This window comes from Delphinapterus leucas, chromosome X (genome assembly GCF_059928025.1).
Source record: "Delphinapterus leucas isolate spDelLeu-1000000601 "Yukka" chromosome X, BTC_Dleu_Yukka2, whole genome shotgun sequence".
Classification (NCBI taxonomy): Eukaryota; Metazoa; Chordata; class Mammalia; order Artiodactyla; family Monodontidae; genus Delphinapterus; species Delphinapterus leucas.
The window spans coordinates 121,358,804-121,383,899 of record NC_143150.1 but is presented as its reverse complement, the minus strand read 5'-3'; the positions used below and the strand labels follow the sequence as shown (position 1 = coordinate 121,383,899).

The following is a 25,096-nucleotide window of genomic DNA, read 5'->3' as shown; positions in this document are numbered from 1 at the left end:
AAACAACAACACATACTTTATTCTCCTTTAGAAGCACCATAATTCACATGACTGTGTTCAAGTTTTGCAGAGGAAAAGGTTGGCATCAACAAAATGGCAGAGTAGGCATCTCCAAGCTCTTGTTCCCCACACAGAAACATCAGAAAGTAAGTATAAACTGTCAGAAATAACTTGGTCAGAATTCTGGGAAATAGTCAGAGGTCTACAGCAAGCAAGAAACTACTGAATCAAGAAAAAGCTAACTTCAAAATGGCAGGAAAGCTTTGTGGTGTCTTTACTTGTCCTTGTCCCATCCCCTCCTCAGTAGTGGTTTTGGTTTTGAATCAGTGGCAGCCTACATTCCCAGTGTGGAACCCTGGTCCCTCGTTCTGGAGGAGGCAAGGCAAACATTATTCACAAATTATTTTGTCTGTCTATTCTAACCTGTCTGTGTGCTACCAGAAGGACAGATGCAAAGCACTTGTATTAGTTTGCTAGGACTGTCATAACAAAATACCACAGACTAGGTGACTTAAACAATAGAAATTTACTTTCTCACAACTCTTTAGGCTAGAAGTCCAAGATCTATGTGATAGCAGCATTGGTTTCTCCCAAGGACTCTCTCCCTGGCTTGTGGGTGGCCACCTTCTCACTGTGTCCTTTTATGGTCTTTCCTCTGTGCACACACATCCCTGATGTCTCTTTTCTCCTCTTCTTTTAAGGACCCTATTTGTGTCAGATTAGGAACTACATTTATGACCTCATTTAACCTTAATTACCTCTTTAAAGACCTTCTCTCCAAATGCAGTTACATTCTGAGGTACTGGTGGTTAGCACTCCAACATATAAATTTCTTGAAGGGACACAATTCAGCCCGTAACAGTGCTCAGCTTTGTTCCACCTAACGTGGTGGAACTCAGGATAGAAAAGCAGTAGGTATTGATCAAAAACACTGCAAGAAACACTAAAAACCTTCAGATGCCTGGGTAAAAGATTACAGTTGAAACATACAACAGACCATCTAAGGCCTGAGAGCAAAAGCTGAGGAGAGTTTCTTAGGGAGATTACAAAATTCAAAATCAGCCATGGATGCAGGCAGGAAAATTTAGAAAGCCATATGCATTCTCAGGGCAAGATGCATGCTCAGAAAAGACCTGAGAAGATTTCACCTTGGGCTGATCGCTAGGTTCAGTTCAAGAATGGCTATGTATTGAAGGAGTGCCCCAGAACAGAAATGATCCATGAAAACTGGGAAAGGTATTTTTGTTTGTTTGTTTGGTAGATTTTTTTTAGCCCTTGGCATTCAAGAAAATTTCTATCGAAACCCTAGTTGAACACAAGCTGAGAAACAGAGACTATAAAGGCCATACACAAGAAGGAACATAGTCTTTCCAAAAATAGTGTAGGAAAGTCACCAAATAGATGGCCTACAATAGCTATCAACAATAAAAACATCCAGCAAACTCTGGGCAAAGGGGGAGAATCTAATTCCCCCTTTTCCCTTACTTTCCTCTTGAGTTATCAGTTATAACAGCCAAATATCTAATTATCAACAAATATCACAAAGCATATAAAGAAACAGGAAAGTATGTCCTATTTGAAGATAAAAAATAAATTGACAGAAATCATCCCTGAGGAAGTCCAGACATTGGACTTTCTAGATGAATCCTTTAAAATGACTGTCTTAAATATGCTTAAAGATCTAAAGGAAAACAAGATCAATAAAAGGAAATCAGGAAATTGATGTAAGAATAAAATGAGAATATCAATAAAGAGCTAGAAATTATAAAAAGGAACCAAACAGAAGTTCTGGAGCTGAAAAGTGAAAAAACAGAAATGGAAAATTCACTAGAGGAGTTTAACAGTAGATTTGAGCAGGAAGAAGAACCAGTGAATGCAAAGATGGGGCAAGTGAATTACTGAGTCTGAGGAGCATAAAAGAAAAAGAATAAAGAAAACTGAACAGAGTCTAAAGGACCAATGGGATACCATCAAACAGACCAACATACACATTCTGAGAGTGAGAAAGAGGTGGGAAGAATCTTTGAATATTTGAATAGAATATTTGAAGAAATAATGGATTCTCAAATTTGATGATATATATAAATCTACAAATCCAAAACCTTCAGTGAACTCCAAGTAGGAAAACCCAAAGAGATTCACACTGAGTAACTTTACAATCAAACTGTTGAAAGCCAAAGACAATGAAAGAATTTTTAAAACAGCCAGACAAAAGCAATTCATTACTTACATGGGATGCCCAATAAAATCATTAGCCAATCTCTCAGAAGAAGCCTTGGAGACCAGGAGGCAAAGGATGATATATTTAAAGTGCTGAAAGAAAAAAAAATGTAGCTGAGAATTTATATCCAGCAAAACTATCTTTCACAAATGAAAGATAAATTAAGACATTCCCAGATAAACAAAAGCTGAAAGAGTTCATTACAACTAGACTTGCCCTACAGGAAATGATAGAGGGAATCTTTCAGGTTGAAATGCAAGGACGCTAGACAGTAACTCAAAGCCTAATGAAGAAATAAAGGTCTCTGCTAAAGGTAAATACACCAGCAAATATAAAAACAGTATTATGGTATTTTTGGTTTGTGACTCCACTTTTTATCTCCTACAGGATTTATAAGACAAATTCATTAAAAAGTTATTAATTTATGTTACTGGATGTACAATAAATAAAGATATTATTTGTGACAAGAAAAACATAAAGGGAGGAGGATGTAGCTGTACAGGAGTAGAGGTTTTGTATGTTAGACGTTAAGTTGATATCATTTCAAACTAGACTGTTATAAATTTAGGATGTTAAATGTAATCCCCAGAGTAACCACAAAAAAAAAATTCTAAAAAGTATACCTCTTTGAAATAAAAGAGAATCAAAATGGTTCACTACAAAAAAATAAAAATCAACTAAATACGAAAGAGGGTTGTAATAGACAAAAGGAAAAACAAAAAAGCTATACAGAGATCAAATACCAAATGGCAGAAGTCATTCCTTAACAGTAATTATTTTAAATGTAAATGTACTAAACTCTTCAATCAAAAGACATAGATAGGAAGAATGGATAAAACAAACTATGATCCAACTATATGCTGTCTACAAGAGACTCACTTTAGATCCAAAGACACAAGTAGATTGACTGTGAAAGGATGGAAAAAGATATTCTATGCAAATAGTAACCAAAAGACAGCTGAGGTGGCTATACTAACATAAGTCAAAATCTCTTAAAAGAGGCAAAGAATGACAATATATATTGATAAAAGAGTCAAGTCATCATGATATAACAATCCTAAAAATACATGCACCAAACAACGGAGCCCCAAAATATATGAAGCAAACCTTGATAAAATTGATGGAAGAAATAATACTTTTACAGTAATAGTTGGAGACTTTAATACACCAGTTTCAGTAATAGATGGAACATCAATACAGAGATCAGTAAGGAAATATAGGATATGAACAACACTATAAACCAACTAGACCTAACAAACATAAAGAATACTCCACACAACAACAGCAGAATACACATTCTTCTCAAGTGTACATGCAACATTCTCTAGGATAGACCATATATTGGGCTACAAAATAAATCTTAATAAAATTTAAAAGATAAAAATTATAAAAAGTATTGTATCTTTTCCAAACATAGAATGAAGCTAAAAATCAATAATAAAAGGAAAATCAGAAAATTCACAGATATCTGGAAAATAACACACTCTTATACAACCAATGGGTCAAAGAAGAAATCACAAGGGAAATTAAAGAAGAATGAAAACAAAAACACAACATACCAAAACTTATGGGATGCAGTGATAGCAGTGTTCAGAGGGAAATTTATAATGTAAATGCCTGCATTAAAAAAGAAGAAAAATCTCAAATCAATAACCTAATATTACACCTTGAGGAACTAGAAAAAGAAGAGCAAACTAAACCCAAAGCTAGCAGAGGAAATAAATAATAAAGATCAAAGTAGACAAAAATAAAATAGAAAAGCAATTAGAGAATCAACAAAACCAAAAGTTGGCTCTCTTAAAAGATCAACAAAAATTACAAAAGTTTAGCTAGACTAACAAAGAAAATAAAGAAGACTCCAATAATAAAAATCAGAAATGAAAGTGGGGGCATTACTACTGACCTTACAGAAGTAAAAAAGAATTATAAGAGAAGATTGTAAACAAATTAGGTAACCTAGATAAAATGGACAAATACCTAGAAATACAGAAATTACCTAAACTGACTCAAGATGAAATAGAAAAATCTCAGACTTATAACAAGTAAAGAAATTGACTGAATAATCAAAAACCTTCCAATAAAGTTCAGGACCAGACGGCTTCACTGGTGAATTCTTACAAACATGTAAAGAAGAATTAACACCAATCCTTCTCAAACTCTTCCAAGAAATAAAAGAAGAAAGAATACTTCCGAATGAGGTCAACATTACCTTGACACCAAAGGCAGATAAATACACCACAAGAAAATAAAAACACAGACAAATAACCTTTGTGGATATAGATGCAAAAATCCACAACAAAATAGTATCAGAACAAATCCAACAGTGAAGTAAAAGGATTATATATCATGGCCAATAGAGATTTATCCCAGGAATGCAAAGCCCTTTTCAATATAATGAAATTGATCAAAGCAATACACTACATTAATAGAATGAAGGAAAGAAAACATGTTATCATCTCATTTGATGCTGAAGAGGCAGCTGACAAAGTCCAACAACTTTTAACAGTAAAAAAGGAAAACCACTCAGAAAACTAGGAATAGAAGAGAATTTCTTCTACACAACAAAGAGCATTTATGAAAAATTCCCAGCTAACAACATAACTCAACTATATGCCTTCTACAAGAGGCATACTAAATGGTGAAAGACAAAGCTTTCTCCCTAAGATCAGGAACAAGACAAGGATGCCTGCTTCCACCACTGCTATTCAGCACTTCATTGGCAGTTTTTTCCAGAGCAATTAGATAAGAAAAAGAAATAAAAGGCATTTGAATTTGAAAGGAAGAAGTAAAACTATCTCTGTTTGCAGACGACACGGTCCTATACATTTAAAACCCCAAATAATCCAAAAGAAAACTGCTAGAGCTAATAACTGAATTCAGTAAAACTGCAGCATACAAGATCAACACACAACAATCAGTTGCGTATCGATACAACTGCAATAAACAATCTGAAAAGGAAGTGAAGAAAACAATTCGATTTACAATAGCATCTAAAAGAATAAAATACGTAGGAATAAATTAAACCAAGGAGTGAAAGATTTGTACAAAGCAAATCACAAAACATGGCTGAAATAAATTAAAGAAGACTTTAAAAAATGGAAAGACACACCATGTTCATGGGAAGAAATACTTAATATTGACAAGGTGTAAATACTATGCAAAGCAATCTATAATTCAATATGACTCCTATAAAAATTCCAACAGCCTTTTTTTTTAAGAATTGAAAATGCCAATCCTCAAACTCATATGAAATTGCAAGAGGCCCTGAATAGCCAAAACAATCTTGAAAGAGAAGAACAAAGTAGAAGGGTTCACAATTCCTGATTTCAAAAATTACGGCAAAGCTACAGTGATCAAAACAGTGTGGTACTTACATCAGCATAAACATCAGTTCTATCCAATGGAATAGAACTGAGAGTCCATACATCTATAGCCAATTGATTTTGACAAGGGTAGCAAGTTCATTCAGTGAGGGAAATACCAGTCGTCAACAAATGGGGCTGGGACACCTGGATTTCTACGTGCAAAAGAATGAAATTGGACCTCTATCTCACATCATATACAAAAATTATCTCAAAATAAATCAACGGCTTAAATATAGGGCCTCAAGCCATAAATCTCTTAAAAGAAAACAGGAGTCAATTTTTATGACCAAGGATTTGGCAACTGAATGTTTGTTTTTGATGACACCAAAGCATGAGCAACAAAAGAAAAAATAGGTAATAAGTTGGGCTTCATCAAAACTAAAAACTTTTGGGTATCAAACGACATTACAAGGAAAGAGTAGAGACAATCTACAGAATGCGAGAAAATATTTACAAATTACATGTTTGATAAGGGTTTAATATCCAGAACATATAAAGAACTCCTGCAATTCAGCAACAGAAAGACAACCCACCCAATACAAAAATAGACTTTTCTCCAAAGAAGATAGCAAATAATCACATGAAAAGATGCTCAATGTCATCGGTCGTTAGGGAAATGAAATTCAAAGCCACTTCACACCTACTAGGATACCAATTATCAAAAAATGGAAAGTAAGCACTGGTTAAGATGTGGAAAAATTAAAAGTCTTATACATTACTTGTGGCAATGTAAAATGGTGTAGCCAATGTGGAAAACAGCATGGCAGTTCCTTAAAAAGTTAAACATAGAATTACCATATGACCCAGCAATTTCACTCCTAGGTATATACTCAAAAGAATTGAAAGCAGAAACTCAAACAATTCATTGCAGCATTACTGACAATAGCCAAAAGTTGAAAACAGCCCAAGTGTCCACCAACAGAAAAAATTTTTAAATGTAGTATATACATACAATGGATTATTACTGAGCCATAAAAAAAGAAGTTCTGATACATGCTACAACATGGATGAACCCTGAAATCATTATGTTAAGTGAAAGAAGCCAGACACAAAGGACAAATATTGTATGATTCTACTTATATGAAATATCTTGAATAGACAAATTTATAGAGACACAGAGTAGATTAAAAGTTGCCGGGGGGCTGGACAGAGAGAAGTATAGGGCACTATTGCTTAATGGTTACAAAGTTTCTGTTTGAAGTGATGGAAAAGTTTTACAAATAGATAATGGTGATGGTTGCACAACTTTGGGTTTGACCTAAGAAGTTTTATTAATGGACTAGAGTTGACATTTCAAGGAACACTCATGAAAGACTGAACGAAACAAAGAAATGATTTTGATCTTGAAAGGGAGAAAAAATTGATCTGCAGGAACAAATCCCCTTTGTTAAAGTGAAGACCACTTCAGCAGGACTTGAATGGGGCCTGAGTTTCTGGGACCAACAAGGTCCCAGGTGGTGCTAATTCTGCTGATCTTCCAACTCTGGTGTGAGTAGCAGGGGACACAATAGTTAGGATGCACTATTCACAGTGATCCTATTCCCTCTTACAGCGAATTTGATCAATTGACCCAAAACTGAAGATGTTAACGAGCAATAATCAATAACTCTATTATCCCTCTCAAGTAGCATAACTGTAATTTTACTTGGGTTACCAAAACAAATGCCTTACTCCAAAGAAGACAGTCTGAGAGAGATATTTAGCAACAAAGAGGATCAGTATGGGATGAGGCTTGTTATACCTTGTGCTGGGGGTCAGGGAGGGGAGCCATCTTTCCAAATCCCTATGAAGTATTCTAAATATATTTTTTACTTCAATTTATACTTGAGTTATGGCAAGGTTGTTCTTTCTCATAAGAATAAGGCAAAAAATAAAGGAAGAGAGTGAGAAAGAAAGGAAAAGAGGGAGGGAGAGAGGGTAGATGGGAGAGAGGAGACAAGGAAGGAAGGGAGGGAGGGGAGGATAGGGATATGAGAGATTAGACGTCTACATAATTCTTCTTCCCAGTCAAATTCTCATCCAATTCACTTTGGAATATCTTTGCTGATAAACCAATTAGATGAGGTTAACTAGTGTTAACTCTTTCTGCAGTTTATAGAACACATTCATTCGCTGGTGATCACATCTAAGAATGTGTTCTTGTTAATTAGAACACCTTAGCAGATTATTGGGCTAAAACAGAGGAAAGGTTGTGCTGGCACATGTCAGGATAACTCTTAAAAGTGAAAAATGATTCTATCATTCAACCCGAAAAACTTGCAGGCATATTCCCATATTTAGGTAACTTCTATCCTTAGAATGAGTCTATTGGCCTCAGGCATTTTATCCCTGTAGTTTAAAAAGGTGTCCCTAAAGTTAGGCAGTTTCTGCCTCTTACAAACTCTGCGGCCTTGGGAAAATTAATGAATTTCCTTTATGCCTCAGTTTCCTCATCCGTAAAATGGGGGACATGGAAGCATGTAATTACTGAAGAATGAAATAAGGCACTCATTGGCATGCAGCGAGGTTTTAATGTATGTGGGCTCTTATTATACGCATGTGCTAATCCCTTATCAAAAAGAAGTTACTAGGGTTTTATACCCAAATGCAAATGAACCTTAAGGCAATGCCCAAGATTGAAGCGATCAGATGTGAAGGATTAAATTATCCCAGAAATGTACAAACCAATGGGAAATACCATGGTTGGCAGGTCAGAGGATATTATGCAATGAATCCAGTGCAGCAAAGGGGTTTAAAGTTTAGGTTTTTGGAATCAGAATGATGAGACATTGAGTCTCAGCTTCTCTAATTACTGTGGCATGACTTTAAGCAAGTCACTTAACCTCTCTAACTCCCAGTTTCCTCATCTGAAAATATTTATTGGAGCAGTAAAACAATTCCTCTTTTGTGAGGATTAAACTAGGTAATTTTTTTAATGTGCTTATAGTACAGTGTGTCAATATGTGGTGGCTTAAAAAATATTTTGAATTCTAGCAATATACTCACACTGTCATTTACTGGGAACGTTAGAAACAGATATATGATGGTAGGACCCAGCCTTCTAATTGGTTTCAAGCCAGGTGGGGAGTCCAGACAATTAGATAATGTACAGTACGAGACAAACTACATTTGGATTTTCAAATTCTTCCTGTTAAGATGACATTTCTCTTTCCTGTTTCTTTTCCCACATCATCCATTTTCTACCTGGCATATAGAAATTCATGAAAGTTTTCCATCCTGAATTGGACCATCTAAAAGGAAATATTTTCTTGTGAAGAGAGGAAAAAAAAAGCAAAGATACATAATTTCTCATGACGTGCCTCTACCTTGTCTAATGTATTTCTTATTAGCAGAAGAATATATTTGTTATAGAATAAAATTCTATGGCCAAGAAAGAGACTGTTTTTGGTTTTCGTTTTGCTTTGTTTTGTTTGTTTTGAGTAACCGAAGCAGAAAAACAAAATCGAGTAGAGTAGGAAGTGACCATGGAGAGGAAGTCAAGCTGGCAGATGCTGAAAAACAGAGGGATGAACTAAAAGATGGAACATTTCAAAGGTGCAGGCTGAAAATGCTTTGGTAATATGGTGGTGCCTATGATTCCACTCCTGCAAACACTTCTTTAAAAATAAACACATTGTTTTTTCATTAAAAACAGAAAAGTTAGTTATGTTAAAAAGAAAAACAGCTCAATACATCTCTTTTACCCAAACTCCTTGCTCCTTCTTTTACCAAAAGTCCTTGCCTGGGGGAGTACATTAGCTGTTGAGTCCTTTTCCTTTCCTCATTTTGAGAACTCAACGTGGACTTGTACAAGTAAAAACATGGCGCTCAAGTGTGGCCACAGCTGTGTTTTACTACCAGCCTTTGAGGGAGGCCTCAAGTCAAACTCCTCCTCATTCAGATCCTACTGGCTTGTTGGGTACTGAGCCAACTGGGGTATACCTTGCACCAGGTTGCTGAGCCTTTGTCAAGTGAAAAGAGACAAATTTCCACAGGGGAAAGCAGTGAGTGAATAGACAGTTCATGGCAGTATGAGCCATTTCTTATCTCAGAAAGCATTATGGGGAAACTACATGAGGGCAATAAACATATTGCTCAGCATAACATGAAACCGGAAGTCATCAGGAAGTGATTTATCTGTTGTCAAAGGGCAAAGAGTCTGTGGCCATACCCCTTGAACAAGCCTGATTATACCTGACCTCTGAAGCTAAGCAGAGTCAGGCCTGGTTAGTGCTTGGATGAGAGACAAAGGGCAAGAGGAAAGAGAGTTAGTCCCTCTGTCTCTGGAGGAAAAAGTAGGCTCTTTGTTTATAGCACATTTAGGATTAATAAATCTTTCTTTACAGTATATTTACTGAGGCGACAATCTGGACATTAAGTGACACTGCTGTGTTTGGTTCTTAAAATGAGCTAATTTTCTTTGATTTTGTATTTCTGTGCATCATTTTTCATTGGGGGGGGTCACAGGATATAAAGAAGGAATAGGGTAAATTCAGAGGTATCAAGAGAATCAAACTAGATCCACTGATTTAAAGGGTATCACATGAAAGGAGGTGGATATTCCTGACCCATCCACAGTTCAAAACGCAGCTCCATTTGAACTCATAAACGTGGGCTATTTCATCACCATGGGCGCCTACTGTTGACATCTACAATGTTGATGAGCCTAAGGTCAAAGAAAGCCACCCACCCAAAAGGCAATTTTGATAGCAACTATTGACAATGAATTCCGTTTAATAGTCTTCAGCTTATATTTTCCAAATCCAAAACTCTTCAGGGTAAGTTACTGCATAACTGTCATTATTGGAAATGCTAGTGGGAATGCTATCACTGTTAACCTCTCTGGGTAAAACTTTTTTTTTTTTGCAATCTCACCATCATTTTAATTTTGTTTACATCTCTAGTCATTTGCACAGATGTTGATGGAGCTGTATTTTTGCTTCAGTGTCTATTGCAACATTCTTATTGCGTTCTGCAGGTCCTCCAGTAAACGTTACTTGCAATATTTTTATCAACAGTTTTGGATCAGTCACAGAAACCACCATGGTAAGTGCTACAACGCCACTGGCAAGAGAAAAACGTGACTTGATTATGCCATGAACACAACCTGTCAAATTTTCTATTTATTGTTCAACTTGCAGGGCCTCCTGTAAATGTTACCTGCAACATATTTATCAACAGCTTTGGGTCAATAGCAGAAACTACAATGGTGAGTGGGACTGAGCACTGAAGCCATCGTGTGAAGGAATGGGATATGCGATCAAAGAGTACTGTTGTATATTTGTAGGACATTTACTGAGTGCCAATTTCCAAGTTCATTCACCTCTAGAAAACAATTAGTTATTTATTTAAAATTCAATAATCTTTTATCCATCATGCCAGAGAAATTTTGGAAACACGTGATGTTCGGTTAGATTTAGGTAGAATTATCAGTATTAAGCATGGTTTACAGTTAAGGATATTTAAATATTTGCATCTCCAATGTTTCAGAAATACAAATTTCAAAGTTTGGGAGATATTTTTCATATAATAGGAAGTTTTAACATAATCAAGCCTCAGACATGCTACATTTAAGACAGGGGTCCCCAACCCCCCCCCCGCCCCGGGCCTCACACTGTTACCGGTCCGAGGCCTGTTAGGAACCGGTCCGCACTGCAGGAGGTGAGTGGCGGGCTAGGGAGCGAAGCTTCATCTGCCGCTCCCCATCGCCCGCATTACCACCTGAACCACCCAACCATCCCCCTCCCCCCCGCCCCGCCCCCGCTCCATGGAAAAATTGTCTTCCACGAAACTGGTCCCTGGCGCCAAAAAGGTTGGGGACCGCTGATTTAAGATATACGCCAAGGAGCTGACCTTACAATGAACACACACACACACACACACACACACACACACACACAGTTTGGTGGCAATAGAAAGTTGTTCCAAGTCCAAAGCAATTACATCACATGCATGGCTTTTCCAAAAAAAATAAATAAATAAACATAAAAAACTAATAAAAGGGCTTCCCTGGTGGCGCAGTGGTTGAGAATCTGCCTACCAATGCAGGGGACACGGGTTTGAACCCTGGTCTGGGAAAATCCCACATGCCGTGGAGCAACTGGGCCCGTGAGCCACAGTTACTGAGCCTGCGCATCCGGAGCCTGTGCTCCGCAACAAGAGAGGCCGCAATAGTGAGAGGCCCGCGCACAGCGATGAAGAGTGGCCCCCACTTGCCACAACTAGAGAAAGCCCTCGCACAGAAACGAAGACCCAACACAACCATAAATAAATAAAATTAAAAAAAAAAAAAACTAATAAAAAACCATCACACTCTAAGTGCAGACATGTTTCACATACATGAAAAAGATCTCAGATACTGTAAAATCCACCAAGATTCCTTATCAATGTCAAGATGGTGTTGTTGCCTGTGACACAGCCTATTAGATAAGTAGGCTTACAGTGCTAGGCTATTGTGTGGAGATTACATTTTGGGTAAAACATTTTCTTGGCCCCCATACAATTTAAGTCCTAAGTCAATTGGCTGGTTCAAATTTTCAGTACTATGTAAAGTATACAGTCATATTATTGAATGAGATCGAAATAAACTATAGTTGAGCGTGACTATACTACTATGGTGGCCGATGTCCTAGAAACACTCAAGAAGTGAAATAATGAGCATAATGCCATTGAGAAGTAAAAAATAGTGTTCCCCTGTGTTTATGAATTCTCTCTTTTAGGCTACCAGGATTGTGTTTAACAAATTACTGTACTTTTTGGTGTCCTTAATGTTATAAAAGAATAATTTACCTCTTACCACTCCTTTCCACTGGCAAGTCAGACATAATGCAACTCCACTACACGTTTTAATATTATTCTGACACAGCCTTGTCCAGAAACGAGACTTTTGGGGCTTTGACAGTATGTAGTGCATTAAGAATTTTACCCAACCAGGATAGTTTTGATAGGGTTATTAAATGACTCATAAGAAAAGCTGAACATGGAAAGAAGACTCCAACTCTGTACTTGGCATTCAGTTTCTGTCTCTCCCCTCCTGGTTTTATCCTGGTAACAGAGGGGCAAATCTTCCAGCCGCCCAAATCACTATCACCAGCTTTACACGATGGCATTCAATGACAATATTTGCACGACCTAACGCTGATTGCATTAATTAGACCCTTAAGTTGCTTTGATTAAATCTCCTTATTGCATTTTACCCTCAATCAAAAATGTAAATGTGCACCTTTTCAGTGTTCATTAATGCAAGAAAAAGCTAAATATTTAAGGAGATGAAAATGGAAACGATGGATATCCTTGTTTTCCTGTGTCTTTAAGAGCTACTGAAGGTGTTTAATAAATGGGCTGCTTAGGTGCTTCTTGGCCACTTATTAAGGTGTCCTTTGTCATGTTTCCTATGCAAAAATTTGGAAATCATTGTCCAAGTGTAATATCAACGGCCTGACTATTCTGCTGTATGAGACGTACTGAATCGCATGATCAGAAGAATGATGTGTATTGTGCTTCTTTTATTTTATTTCTTGGCTTCTGATGTAATGACAAACTGAATTTGGCTTTTAAAAAATATCTTTTATTTTCTTCAATTATGGCTTTTGTGTGAAACTAAAAAAAAATGTTTTTTGAAACTCTACCATGCTTAAATCAAAGAATAAATCATGTCATGTAGGGTAGGGACTGGCAAACATTTTTCTCTAAAAAGCCAGACGGTAAATACTTAAGACTTTGAGGACCAGACAGTCTCTGTCACAACTACTTAATTCTGCCCTTTTGGCATAAAAGAAGCCATAAACGATAGTAAGCAAATGGGTGTGGCTATACTCCAAAAAGAACTACTTATAAACACAGGCTATGGCCAAATTTGGCCCACAGGCCATAGGTTGCCAACTCCGGGATCTAAGGCATCACTATTTAAAATGGACATTATTCAGGGGCTCATAAGAACATGAGAATTGCTCCACCTTGAAAAGGTCTTACTTTCCCAGACCCCTTAGGCTCTGCCTGGGGACCTACCTGATGTACCCACAGGGTGTCATCACAGCCTGAGCTTCCCTTACCAAAACCCTGAGATTCTACCATCCACGAACATTCTCACAAAATGTGGCTCAAAAAAATGGTCAAAAAAGTTAAACAGAAACAGATTCTTCCTTGAACTGTCTTTAGTTGGAGTCAAAACATCAGACCTTTAGGTTTTATGCACAGTAATATATGTAGTCATTGAGGACGTTGATTAGTGCTATGGGGGGGGGATAATAGTTTTGCTTTCTCTATGTTTTCTGGAATGATTTTTTTCCAAGAATGTCTCAGAATTTTGAGTTTCTGAGCATGTTGATTTCCCTCTCTTCCCTCATGTCCCACTCTTATCCCACAACCCTTGATAGCATTATTGAAGGATTTAGTTTGGATGTTTGTTTCTAAATAAGAGGCAATAATTATCTGTTTTAAGAATGTGATATGACTTTCTTTTGGTTCTATCCAGTCTGCCCTCTTATGTTTGATGAAATCCCACTAAATTACTGTTGGTACTAACTGCCCACAAAGATTAGGCTCACTTACAGACACAGTATTGCCTCTTGCTCCTTTGGTATGTTAGTGTTTAAAGACTGTGCTCACAGGACAATATATTTGTGTTATTCTAAGGAATATTTTTATGGATCATTATGATCATGCACATTATTTCAAAATATGTACTTCTGTTCATTAAGAGTCACAGGGATCTGGTGATGTTCATTACTAGCTGACCCTGTGTTAAAAGTATTCAGTGGAACAATTTTTTTTTTTCCTTATGATTCCAAAAGACTCAGAAGACCAGTAAGGGATGTATGATGAGACAGGTTATCTTTCGGTTTTGGAACGTCAGTTTACCATTTCCTTTTCTTTCTTTCCCCTTTTCCTTTAGCTAGTGATGGCAAGTGAATTTACAGGATGAGGAGTGTATTTGCAGCCGCCTCCTTCCTACTATAAAGGGATAGTTTGGGAATATCGATAATGTCAGTAAAGGTCAAGAGTATTTGCATGCCATCTGCATACAGCTGTCCCCAAGGTTGGGCCATCAGAGAATGGAGAAGAGATAGTCTCCTCAAAGCTTCCAAATGACTGCCTGGAAGGATGTGGGTGAATAGAGTGTGATTTGGACCTAAGCGTGCTGGAACACTCCCCATGCTACAGCAGCAGACTCAGACCCTTTCCTCATTTAATATTGAGAGACTGCAATAGGGGGAAGGGGGTAGAAAGAGCTGAAGATGTACAAAACGTGTCCACTTGGAAAGCATCTCCAGAATATGATTCCAGCTCCCCAAACTCTTCCCCAAATTCCACATGCTCTGCTGGTTACCACTACAGGGTGAAGAGTTGTTTTATCTCCGATCTGAAATCACTTTCCTAAAGAACTGGATAAGGTGTAGACAGCCCCTTAGGAGAATGCAGGCTACGCTGTAACTGCTGGAATGACATTACAGACCTTTCGTTTCTATAGGTGCATAAGCAACTCATAAGGAGATGCTAACTTACAGGAATAGCAGGTAGCTACATTCCTTATTTCTGAATTTTTAAGGGAGAACCAAGAATCTACCTAACATTTTGTTAATCTGAGATATAAGGTGTCCTTGGTCTCTAAATTAACAATGCAATGTTAAAACCTGGATTCATCATAAAGCAACTGCCCCCCCTCCCATAATTTCAAATTCAAAGCTAACTTCCCATATTCAAAGCTAGCACAGACTCAAGATGATGAAAACTTCACTGCAGTGTAGCTAGAAGTTAAAACTAAAGTGCCATATAGGTCTGTGGGAAATCCACAAAGCATATCTTTGTCTATAATAACTTTATAACATAACTGGATTGAAAAATATATACCTATAAAAATAAAAAGAGAGCAGTAAAGTTTAATAATATTTATGAGACAGAGTGGCAATCTCTATGTACAAATGCTACACTAAATATAATAGTAACAAAATAATTCAATTTAAGGAAACAATCTTTGTGACAATGGGCATAGAATTAGAAGGTACCAAGAAAAGTAAAACTTTAGAAATTCTAAATTTGATATGAAATAATAGTATGGAATATAGGTACTTGTATTAACTGTGCTAAGAATATAATAAAGATTCTATGACTTACACATAGCTTTTGAAAAAATAAAAGATATGTGTATGTATTTACACACATACACATGTGCACACATACATATATATATATATATATATAATATATACATACACACACACTTTTTAATTTGAATTTTTCTATTACCTAATCTAGTACCCAGAGAGTCAACCATAGGAAAACAAATTTTAATACAAGGAAATACGTCATTTATTTGAAGTAGAATCTGTCTCTGGAGAGAGAAGGCAGTATAAAAGAAAATTCAGTCTACACTTAAGCATGTCTCTTAATATTTACTTCTTTAATATTTCATTAAACCTAGAAGCAAAAATAAAGACAAAGAAAGGCTACAGAGCAATATAACTATCTCCTGTGGTTTGGAATATCTTGAGAGAATAAACCTATCTGTAAATAAACAGAGGTGATGCATAGATAAATCATGCATCAAATTTGTACCCTACATTGAAAATGATAGTGAACTGAAAGAATTACAGAGGCACAGCCCTGGAAAATCTTTTCTTTGGCTATCTACTTCTCTATATCCTTGGGCGTCCTTTTCTATTCTTAAAGGTTTTAAGGGTTGCCATTTATTTTGGAATAATGTATAGCATCATGAAAAAAATTATGGAAAATTTTAATTCCTATACATTATAAAGAACAAACACTCCCAAAATATCTAATAAAAGTCTTGTTTCATATAATTCCTGTCATTGTGGAGTAAAATGTATTTTCTCCTCTAACTTTTCCACTTATTCTTGCTTATGAATAGGCTAATTAATTTATTTTAAATTAACTGTTAGATATTTAATGGTTCTGTTGTGATAAGATAGATTCAGTGCTCTTTTTAAAGTTCTGATATTGGGAGAACCTATTTTATTATTTTAAATAGATAAAATTCAAAATAGAAAAGCAGGAAACACTGGAGAAGAATACTTGTGGGAAAGACTTTTTAAAAAGATGTATTAATACATTAGCTGGGAAATTTTATATTGAGATTTTTTTTAAAAGGTCAATGTTTTCATATTGTATGTCACCAATGTAATATTCTCTAGAGTCTCTCAAAATGCATCTTTAAATCATTCTCAGGTTCAAAGGAGGACTGCAATGATGTTGTCCTGGTGATTCTGCCGCCCAGTGCTCGCTATCTGGCGTCTCATGGCCTCTCCCATTCTATGTTTCCTTCCTGGGTGGGGGGCCTCAGTGGCCTCCCAATGGCCTAAGAAATTTAACCCATTCACCTCTGTTATTTCCAGCTGTCATTACTTCTTGTACTTAGAGTTTTTCTACCTCCAGAATTGGCTAAGAGATGATGTCCTCTTCTTTCCTACTGAAACAAGCTCATAGACGCCCCCACACAAAATTTTATGAAGGATAATTGGTTCCCACCCTAAGGGAAATAAAAGGGGTAGATGTCACACAGTGAAGACACTGCATTTTTTTCCTTCAGGAAACCTTAAGAAAATCTCACAGTTGATCTATCCAGTGCCTATTTATACGCAAATTGGACTATTATATTTTCAATAGCCCCTGTTTTGATTTTCTACAAATCACACATTCCCACTCTTTACTCACACAAAACTCCAAAGGTTCCAGTCACTCCTGTTGCCAGTGAAACACTGAACTGGTAATCTCTTTCCAGTTACTACCCTCTGGTCCCTTTGGACAATCCCCAAAATGCAAAATATGTGATGGGGAGAACTTTGAGGTTCTGCCATCCTCTTGGCTCACTCATGGAAGGAGGGGGCAGCCAGTGAGCAAACAGAATGGGATGGAAGCCTGGCTGGCCTCACAAGAGCACCCTCTTAGGTCTGGGAATTTGCTGTGCAAGCCTGGTATAATCCCAAATAAAAGTCAGCTGATAAAATTTTCCAAGTCAGAAAGTCCTTATGTTGTACAACAAGGAAACGTACAGTTATTTCTTTTAATATTTCAGCTTTTCCTAATAAGCTGGGTTCTGATGACTGATTTTCAGAAGTTAGTAACTACTTGATTATTAGCATTCTTTAAACCCACAGTGGGCACTCTTTCTAAGAACTGCCACTTCCAAAATACTCTACCAGCCTGATCATCAGGATGGCTGTATTTGGGGGGCAAAGTCATGGGAATTTGGAGAGTTTGGTAATAAGCAGAAGGAACTGGATTTGAAGCTCTCTTCCATACACCCTGATCTTTATAACTTACTTACAGATTTTCTTTTGGCTCTAAAGGGATTAACCAAAACCGACCAACCCGAGGTGGTCTCCATTGTACCTTATAGAGTAACCAACCATCTGAGTTTTGCCTAGGACTGAGTGGGTTCCCTGAAAATTTCATGTTTACCTGAGGCTAAAATGGGAAAGTTCTCAGGCAAACCAAGGACATGTTGGTCACTGTTAGAGAAAAGTAAACAATGACTCAAAATCCAGGTGCCCAAACAAAGATGTGGAAACAAAGCAAATGAAGGTGAAAAAGGTAAAGGAAAGAGAGTAAAATGGGATGAGTATATATCACCCTAAATGACCACAGTGGCAGATGTGGACCACTGTTAGCTCTGAACCATAGTCCTGCTTGACTAGGGAATACTGTTGAAGCCTTTATTGGGTCTGCTCTGTCAAGCGAAGCAACAGTTTCCATGAACCTAAAGACCTTTGAGTAGAAATCCTCTGAAGAGAAGTTACTGTCCCAAGCTGATTCATTAGCACAGAAGAAAATTCCCATGCCAAGTGGGAATGACAGGGTGTACCTGAGGCTCCCACAGGGAGGAACACCTTTATCAAAAGGTGCTCAGATTAGGAAAACATGAAAAAGATTTCTGTTTTGAAATCTCCAGTTGACTACTGTAGATACAACCCATTCAGAGAAATGATAAAATATTTAAGAATTTCAAAAGTAGCTGTAAGGGAATTATCTTGTCAACATGAACCATCTTAATATTTATGTTAATGAATTTAAAAAATATTGGCCCATCATGTCAGAGTTTTATGATAAGATTTCTACTACCAAAATTACAGAGTGGGTTTTCTTCTGCCCAGAGCATCTGAGCAGATTGAAAATAGAGATCATGTCATTCCTGATTTGGAAAATGAATAGGTTTTATTTGACAATCTGCTATCACAGACTGACTCCTGTACTTATCATTACCTTTTTCTACAGCAAAATCAGATTGAGTTAGTATTATTTCCTCCCAGAACGATTAAGTGAAACAAAAATTCAACCAGCTCAACTTGTTCCATTAGTGTTCTGCTTTGGTCAAGTCTTCTTTCCTTCTCGTCTCTGTTCCCACTCCTAACAGAATTGAGTGGTTTATTTTGACCAAGATATACACAGCTGGGTTTACTCAGATACCAACACTGCATGCATCGAATCAGGCAGAAGAGTGAGGGGAAAATATGCCAGAGTGGGCAAGAAGTAACGCTTCTGCATGGCGTTTCTGTAGGACTACCGAGTGAATATTTTTCTGAGACAACAGTGGAATGATTCACGGCTGGCTTATAGCGAGTACCCTGATGATTCTCTGGACTTGGACCCATCGATGCTGGACTCCATTTGGAAACCAGATTTGTTCTTTGCCAATGAGAAGGGGGCCAACTTCCATGATGTCACCACCGACAACAAGTTGCTTCGCATTTCAAAAAATGGCAAAGTGCTCTACAGTATCAGGTAAGCTTCCTTCGGCTGCCCCCTGCTCCCTTCTCCATTTTTCTCCTGACCTAGAGCTGCATGGTTCTGCAGGGCAAGATGTATATGAATATTATCCTTTGTGGTCTCTTGTTTATTATTTAAACTTAAAGTTGGTGAGAGTGCCAGTGGTTCCCATGGTCTCAGAAGTGTAATTCTCCATAACCAAAATATATTTGGTAGGATGGTGGGTAGGAGATGGTATCATATAAATATCTGCACAAACATGTTTTTATTTATTTGTTTGTTTTATTTATTTATTTTTGGCTGCGTTGGGTCTTCGGTGCTGTGCACGGGCTTTCTCTAGGTGCGGTGAGCCGGGGGTACTCTTCTTTGCGGTGTGCGGACTTCTCATTGCGGTGGCTTCTCTTGTTGCAAAGCACAGGCTCTAGAGCGCAGGCTCAGTAGTTGTGGCTCACGGGCTTAGTTGCTCCATGGCATGTGGGATCTTCCCGGACCAGGGATCAAACCTGTGTCCCTTGCATTGGCAGGCGGATTCTCAATCACTGCGCCACCAGGGAAGCCCCATAAATATGTTTTTGATTGGTTCAATAAAGGAAGTGCAGGCCCTTTAGTTCAATTACCACTGAGCATAACATACAAATTCTCATTTCAAATAATTATGCCATTCTATAGCATTTAAACACACACATACACACACACACATACACACACAAAGATTCAATGGCTCAGTATCGTCACTGACAGCATACTTTGAGCTCAGTGAACGGAAAACTGGTTCTAAGCCCAGATCTACTTCTAACTAAACATGTGATCTTGATCTGTTAACATTTCTTGGGCTTGAGCTTGGGATAGAAAATTTCTCAGATGCATTTTTGCTTTTTTATTCAAATATGATCTTCACCAGAATATTCTCCAGAATATCACCCTACAATCAAAATAATCACTCCCTTTTAGGAACTCTCATAATAGTTTCTCTGTGAATCTGTAAGTCTCTGACTTCTTCCTATCCCATATTTTGGCTACTTCTGTACACAAATATAGCATAAGAACATAGACTTTTGGAATCAGACAAACCTAGAATTAAACTGAAGCTTTGCCACTTACTAAGTTACATAAGCTATAACCTTCAGTTACCTTAATTGGAAAATGGGAAACACCATATTTAACTCAGAGTATTCTTGTGAGAATGAATTATATACAGCAGAGGTCAGCAAATATTTTCTGTAAAGGGCAGATGGAAAGTATTTTAGCTTTGCCAGTCAGACTGTCTCAACTCTGTCAGAGCTACTCAACTCTGCCATTATAGCACAAAACAGCCATAAACAATACTCAAACAATTAGGTGTGGCCATGTTTCAATAAAACTTTATTTAGAAAGACAGGTGGTGGACTAGATTTAGCTCTTTGGCCATAGTTTGCCAACCCCTGATATAGAGTAAATAAAAATACTTGCCACAGTTCATGACACAGAGTATGTTCTCAATAAATGAAATGATGGCTGTTTGCATTTTTAAGTTAACATTCTTTCTAAATAATAAACTCTTTAAAGCCAAGATATTCGGATTTTTCATCTTTTGTAACCCCTCCCAAAGGGCCAAGACAGTGTATTGTATATGAGAGAAATCGAATGCATTGAGTAAATATTGACATGTTAAAGATTCTTTAGAGAATCCCCCTTTCTCTCCAATCTTATTACCAACAACAACAAAAAAAGAGGCAGCTAGTGCCTTTGCAAATGATTTTCACAAGTTTGCAGACTCACCACCACCAAAACTGCATTTCACAACTCTATATACAATTTAGGTCTGTACTGTAGATTCCATTCTTAACCTAGTAATTTCACAGCTTGCTGGTGGCAGATAGCTGCAACGTCTTTTGGAAGGAAAGAGGCTGCTCATTTGTAAAAAGTGGCAAAGTCACCGCTTCCACAAAGAACCAGGGAAACTTCCCCCACTTTATTTTTAAGAAACTTTACATTTATTTTTATAAAAATTTTTAAGGAAACACAGAATATTCCACATGGTGATGCATTTGGTGTAAGATGCAGTATTGGGCACAACCTAAGTTGATGTGACCTGATGAAATGGGACATATATAGAGCATGGTGCTGGGAAGGAGAGTTATAAAAAGCAGCACAGGGTATCAGCTGCTCCAGCTAACCCTCTGGGCCTTGGGTGGCAGTTGCTCTAGTAAATACCTGGCATCATGCACTGCCGAAATAAAACCAGGGTTTTTTTTTTTTTTTCCCTTCTGTTCTATAAAGGCTCTTCCATTCTAGAACCATGAAGAATGGAATGTCCCCAAGACTCGATCCAGAGGCAATTCTTCTATCTCTGGTTCCCAGTAGGCTCTGAAATACCCCACAACTGTTTTGGGTTGGGTAGAGTTTGTCCTGTGGCAGGCTGGTTTAGACTTTTCCTTCAGTGTGGGTATTCTATGAAATCAGGGGAAAGACCCTTGGTGCAGGAGAACTGGGCATGCCATTTTAGGGAAACACAGCTCTTGGCAGATTTGAATTGCAGGAATCTAACTACTTGCCTGGAAGGGTTTTCAATGAGCCAGACACGGTGCTGGGCCTAGAGATCCAGAGGTGAGTAAAATGTGGTCTCTGTCCTGGAAGGGCTCCAGTCTAACAAGGCAGGCAGACATAAGACAAATTGAGTAGTAGGAATAAATAGGGAACAAGGAAAAGAAAAGTGGCTCTAACTTTGCAAACGAATTCTGTGACTCAAATATTGTTAGAATTTGGGGTCGGCACCCACACTCCTGTTTACTTGAGTCACTGGACTCAATTTAACTAGAGGGTAAGGAGGAATTAGTGCTAATATAGGCCCAGCTGCAGGTCCAACTCAAGTTTAAAAGTACAGCTTTTGGTGTCTTAAAGGTGCTGGAAAGTCCTTGCTGACATTCCATTAGGAAGGACTTTCCCTCAACTCTAAGGTTCACAATGCAAATACCCCCAGGAGAGGGAAAACCCTATCCTCAATTCACACTAAGCCATAAAGAGCTGATATGAAATTTTCTTTCTGATAGTAGGTTTAATGTCTGTGAAGAATAGTGACAGAGAGCATGCTGGATGCCTGAGAGGAAAAATCAGATAGGACGAAGAGAGTTAAGAAAGATAGAAGGGAGGCATACAACAGAAGTACCAAAGATAAACTCATGAATTGCCTCCACCTGACACATTTTAATAATTACTTCAACACTGGGCCACGTTAGAAAAATAATGTTCTATGGTTATGTTTTGTATTTGAATTTTCCTAAAACCTAAAGCAAATGGATGGTAGCGTTTCAGCCAGGAAAAGTTCTATGCTTTCTTAGCTTTGTAGGAGCAGAGGTAGAATTAACTCTCCATGGAAACCAAAGCCCAAGGCTTTGACGGCCAAACAGAACACAGAGAACTCTGCAGCCCACTGACTTCATAACAAGCAAGGTCACACTTCCCAAGAGGTAATATATCTGTTTGCCAGAAGACCAAGATTTTAAAAAGGGAGTGACAATAGACCGGAAATCCATACATGTCCTGCAGATTCAAACACCTGAGGCACCTGAGTAAAATTTAAACAAATCTTTTAAATAGGAACCAAAGGTCTTAGCTCAGTGTTAGAAAATTTCTATCCAGTGATGCAGGACATAGTCTCTGATGATGAAGATGTCAAATCTATTTCTGTCCACTTATCCTCTGATTACTTTTTAAATTATTCACTTCCGTCATATGTTTGATCTTACTCTGTTTTCATGTTTTTTGTTGACCCACCCCATTAAGTATTGACCATTTTTGACCAAAGTGTAAACAAGGACACACATCTTGCTTTGTATACCCTCTTCAGAGACAGTCAAATTCTAAATTCATATTACTTTAAAAGGCCTGAATCCACAGTGGAATAACGAGGTGAGCCTTGGGTATAATACATATTAGTGCTCAAACAATATTTACTGAATTGAATACAATGAATTGTAGTAGAAGTCAGGGCATCATGACCTATGGTATGCAATATGAAAGAGAAAAGGAGAGGGTGAGCATTTTTGTTTTTTTGTGTTTTTTTGTTTTGTTTTGTTTTTTGTTTTTGGCGGTACGCGGGCCTCTCACTGTTGTGGCCTCTCCCGTTGCGGAGCACAGGCTCCGGACGCGCAGGCTCAGCGGCCATGGCTCACGGGCCCAGCCGCTCCGCGGCACGTGGGATCCTCCCAGACAGGGGCACGAACCCGCGTCCCCTGCATCGGCAGGCGGACTCTCAACCACTGCGCCACCAGGGAGGCTCGAGGGTAAGCATTTTTAAAGAGGAGCAGCTGGTCTCATATGTCCACAATGTCTTTGCTAATACTTGTTTTCTTCCCTTACTTCCCACTGCTTCTGAGACTTTTCTGCCGAAACTCTGACTTTTATAGAAGCATAGGATTTTTTTAATTGAAGGTATTATGGGGCAAAATATCCTTGTTTTACTGATGAGGAAGTGACTTCTTTAAAAAGTTAAATGAGCTAAAATAATGGAGCCCACAAATAGGAAAGCTAGGACAAGAATCAAAGCTCTTGACTTCTATTTCAGAGCTATCATCTCCTACCCCACATTAATTCTTCATTTACTCCAACTCAAATCCAAAGACACAAACAAATACAATACCAAACACATGTCATTTTCAAACCAACCTTTTGGGGACTCAATTTTCAAAGGACTAGTGGAGGAAGAAGGTAACATTTAAGATGAGAATATAAAGTATCTTAAAATTTCGCAAATGTCTAAAAAGACTTTAAATTCAAGATGCCACAGTTGACCTTCAAATAGGAAGCTCATTTGATAGTTTTATACAGCATGTATAGCTTATATAGCATATCTACTTTCTGAAAACTTTTACTATCCCAGGGATCAAAGGGCTGAAAAGACCCATTAAAGTCATTAAGTCAACTCCTTGCCTTCAGACAACCTGTTGAGAACTTATTCTATTTTTAAAGACCTTCAGAGAAGGAGATTTTATATTCTCTCCTTGGATCTTATAATAAGTTACTTGAACATTGTGCAGAAACTCCTCCTTATATAACTTAAATCATATTTGCTACAACTTAAATCAGTTGCTTTTTCCCACATTTGTTAACATGATAAACAAATGGCTACCATTTTTAGAAGGATGGAGGGATTACCTCACTGTTTTTGTTTCATTTTTGAAAATGAAATACATTTTCATCCCACCAGAGTTAGTGGACATATGTTTAGTCACCAAAACTATGTTGCTGGTTTAATTTTACAGTGTGTAAAATCAGCACCAAGATGTTCTTCATCTTGCAGTTTTCAGTTCGCTGTATGGTTCAGAGCGCCTACTCTGAACCTTAAGATGTTGAATGTTATCCTGGTTCCTTCTGATACTATAGTAGACTGGGGTTTTACTTTTTAATTTTTTTTTTTATTTTTTTTTGCGGTACGCGGGCCTCTCACTGCCATGGCCTCTCCCATTGCAGAGCACAGACTCCGGACGCGCAGGCTCAGCGGCCATGGCTCACGGGCCCAGCCACTCCGCGGCATGTGGGATCTTCCCAGACCGGGGCACGAACCCGTGTCCCCTGCATCGGCAGGCGGACTCTCAACCACTGCGCCACCAGGGAAGCCCTAGACTGGGGTTTTAGAGTAAAACACCCTTGGGCTAGGGTCTCTGGCCTCAGAACTAGCTGTGTGACCTAGGGAAAATTTGTTCTCTCCCTGAACCTCTATTTCCTCAGCTTTCAAAAAGAGATGATTTGGTTAAGAGCTTTAGTAGAATACACTATATGCTATATGCATAGACAGTCAAAAGTGGCATTGCCCTGTACTCTAGGGCCCTTG

At 37.9% G+C, this 25,096-nt stretch overlaps 1 protein-coding gene across 2 annotated transcripts in view; it reads left to right on the top strand.

The window, feature by feature from the left end:
- Nucleotides 1–25,096, top strand: part of GLRA2 (glycine receptor alpha 2) — a 195,876-nt gene that overhangs the window by 31,843 nt on the left and 138,937 nt on the right. Inside the window, exons 3-4 of one of the 2 annotated variants that reach the window (XM_089904770.1) lie at nucleotides 10,707–10,774; nucleotides 19,079–19,302. In XM_089904770.1, coding sequence (XP_089760896.1) covers nucleotides 10,707–10,774; nucleotides 19,079–19,302 — 292 coding nt within the window. Of the gene's footprint in view, nucleotides 1–10,543; nucleotides 10,612–10,706; nucleotides 10,775–19,078; nucleotides 19,303–25,096 lie in introns of both variants that reach the window. The other variant, XM_089904769.1, reaches the window with a different exon arrangement.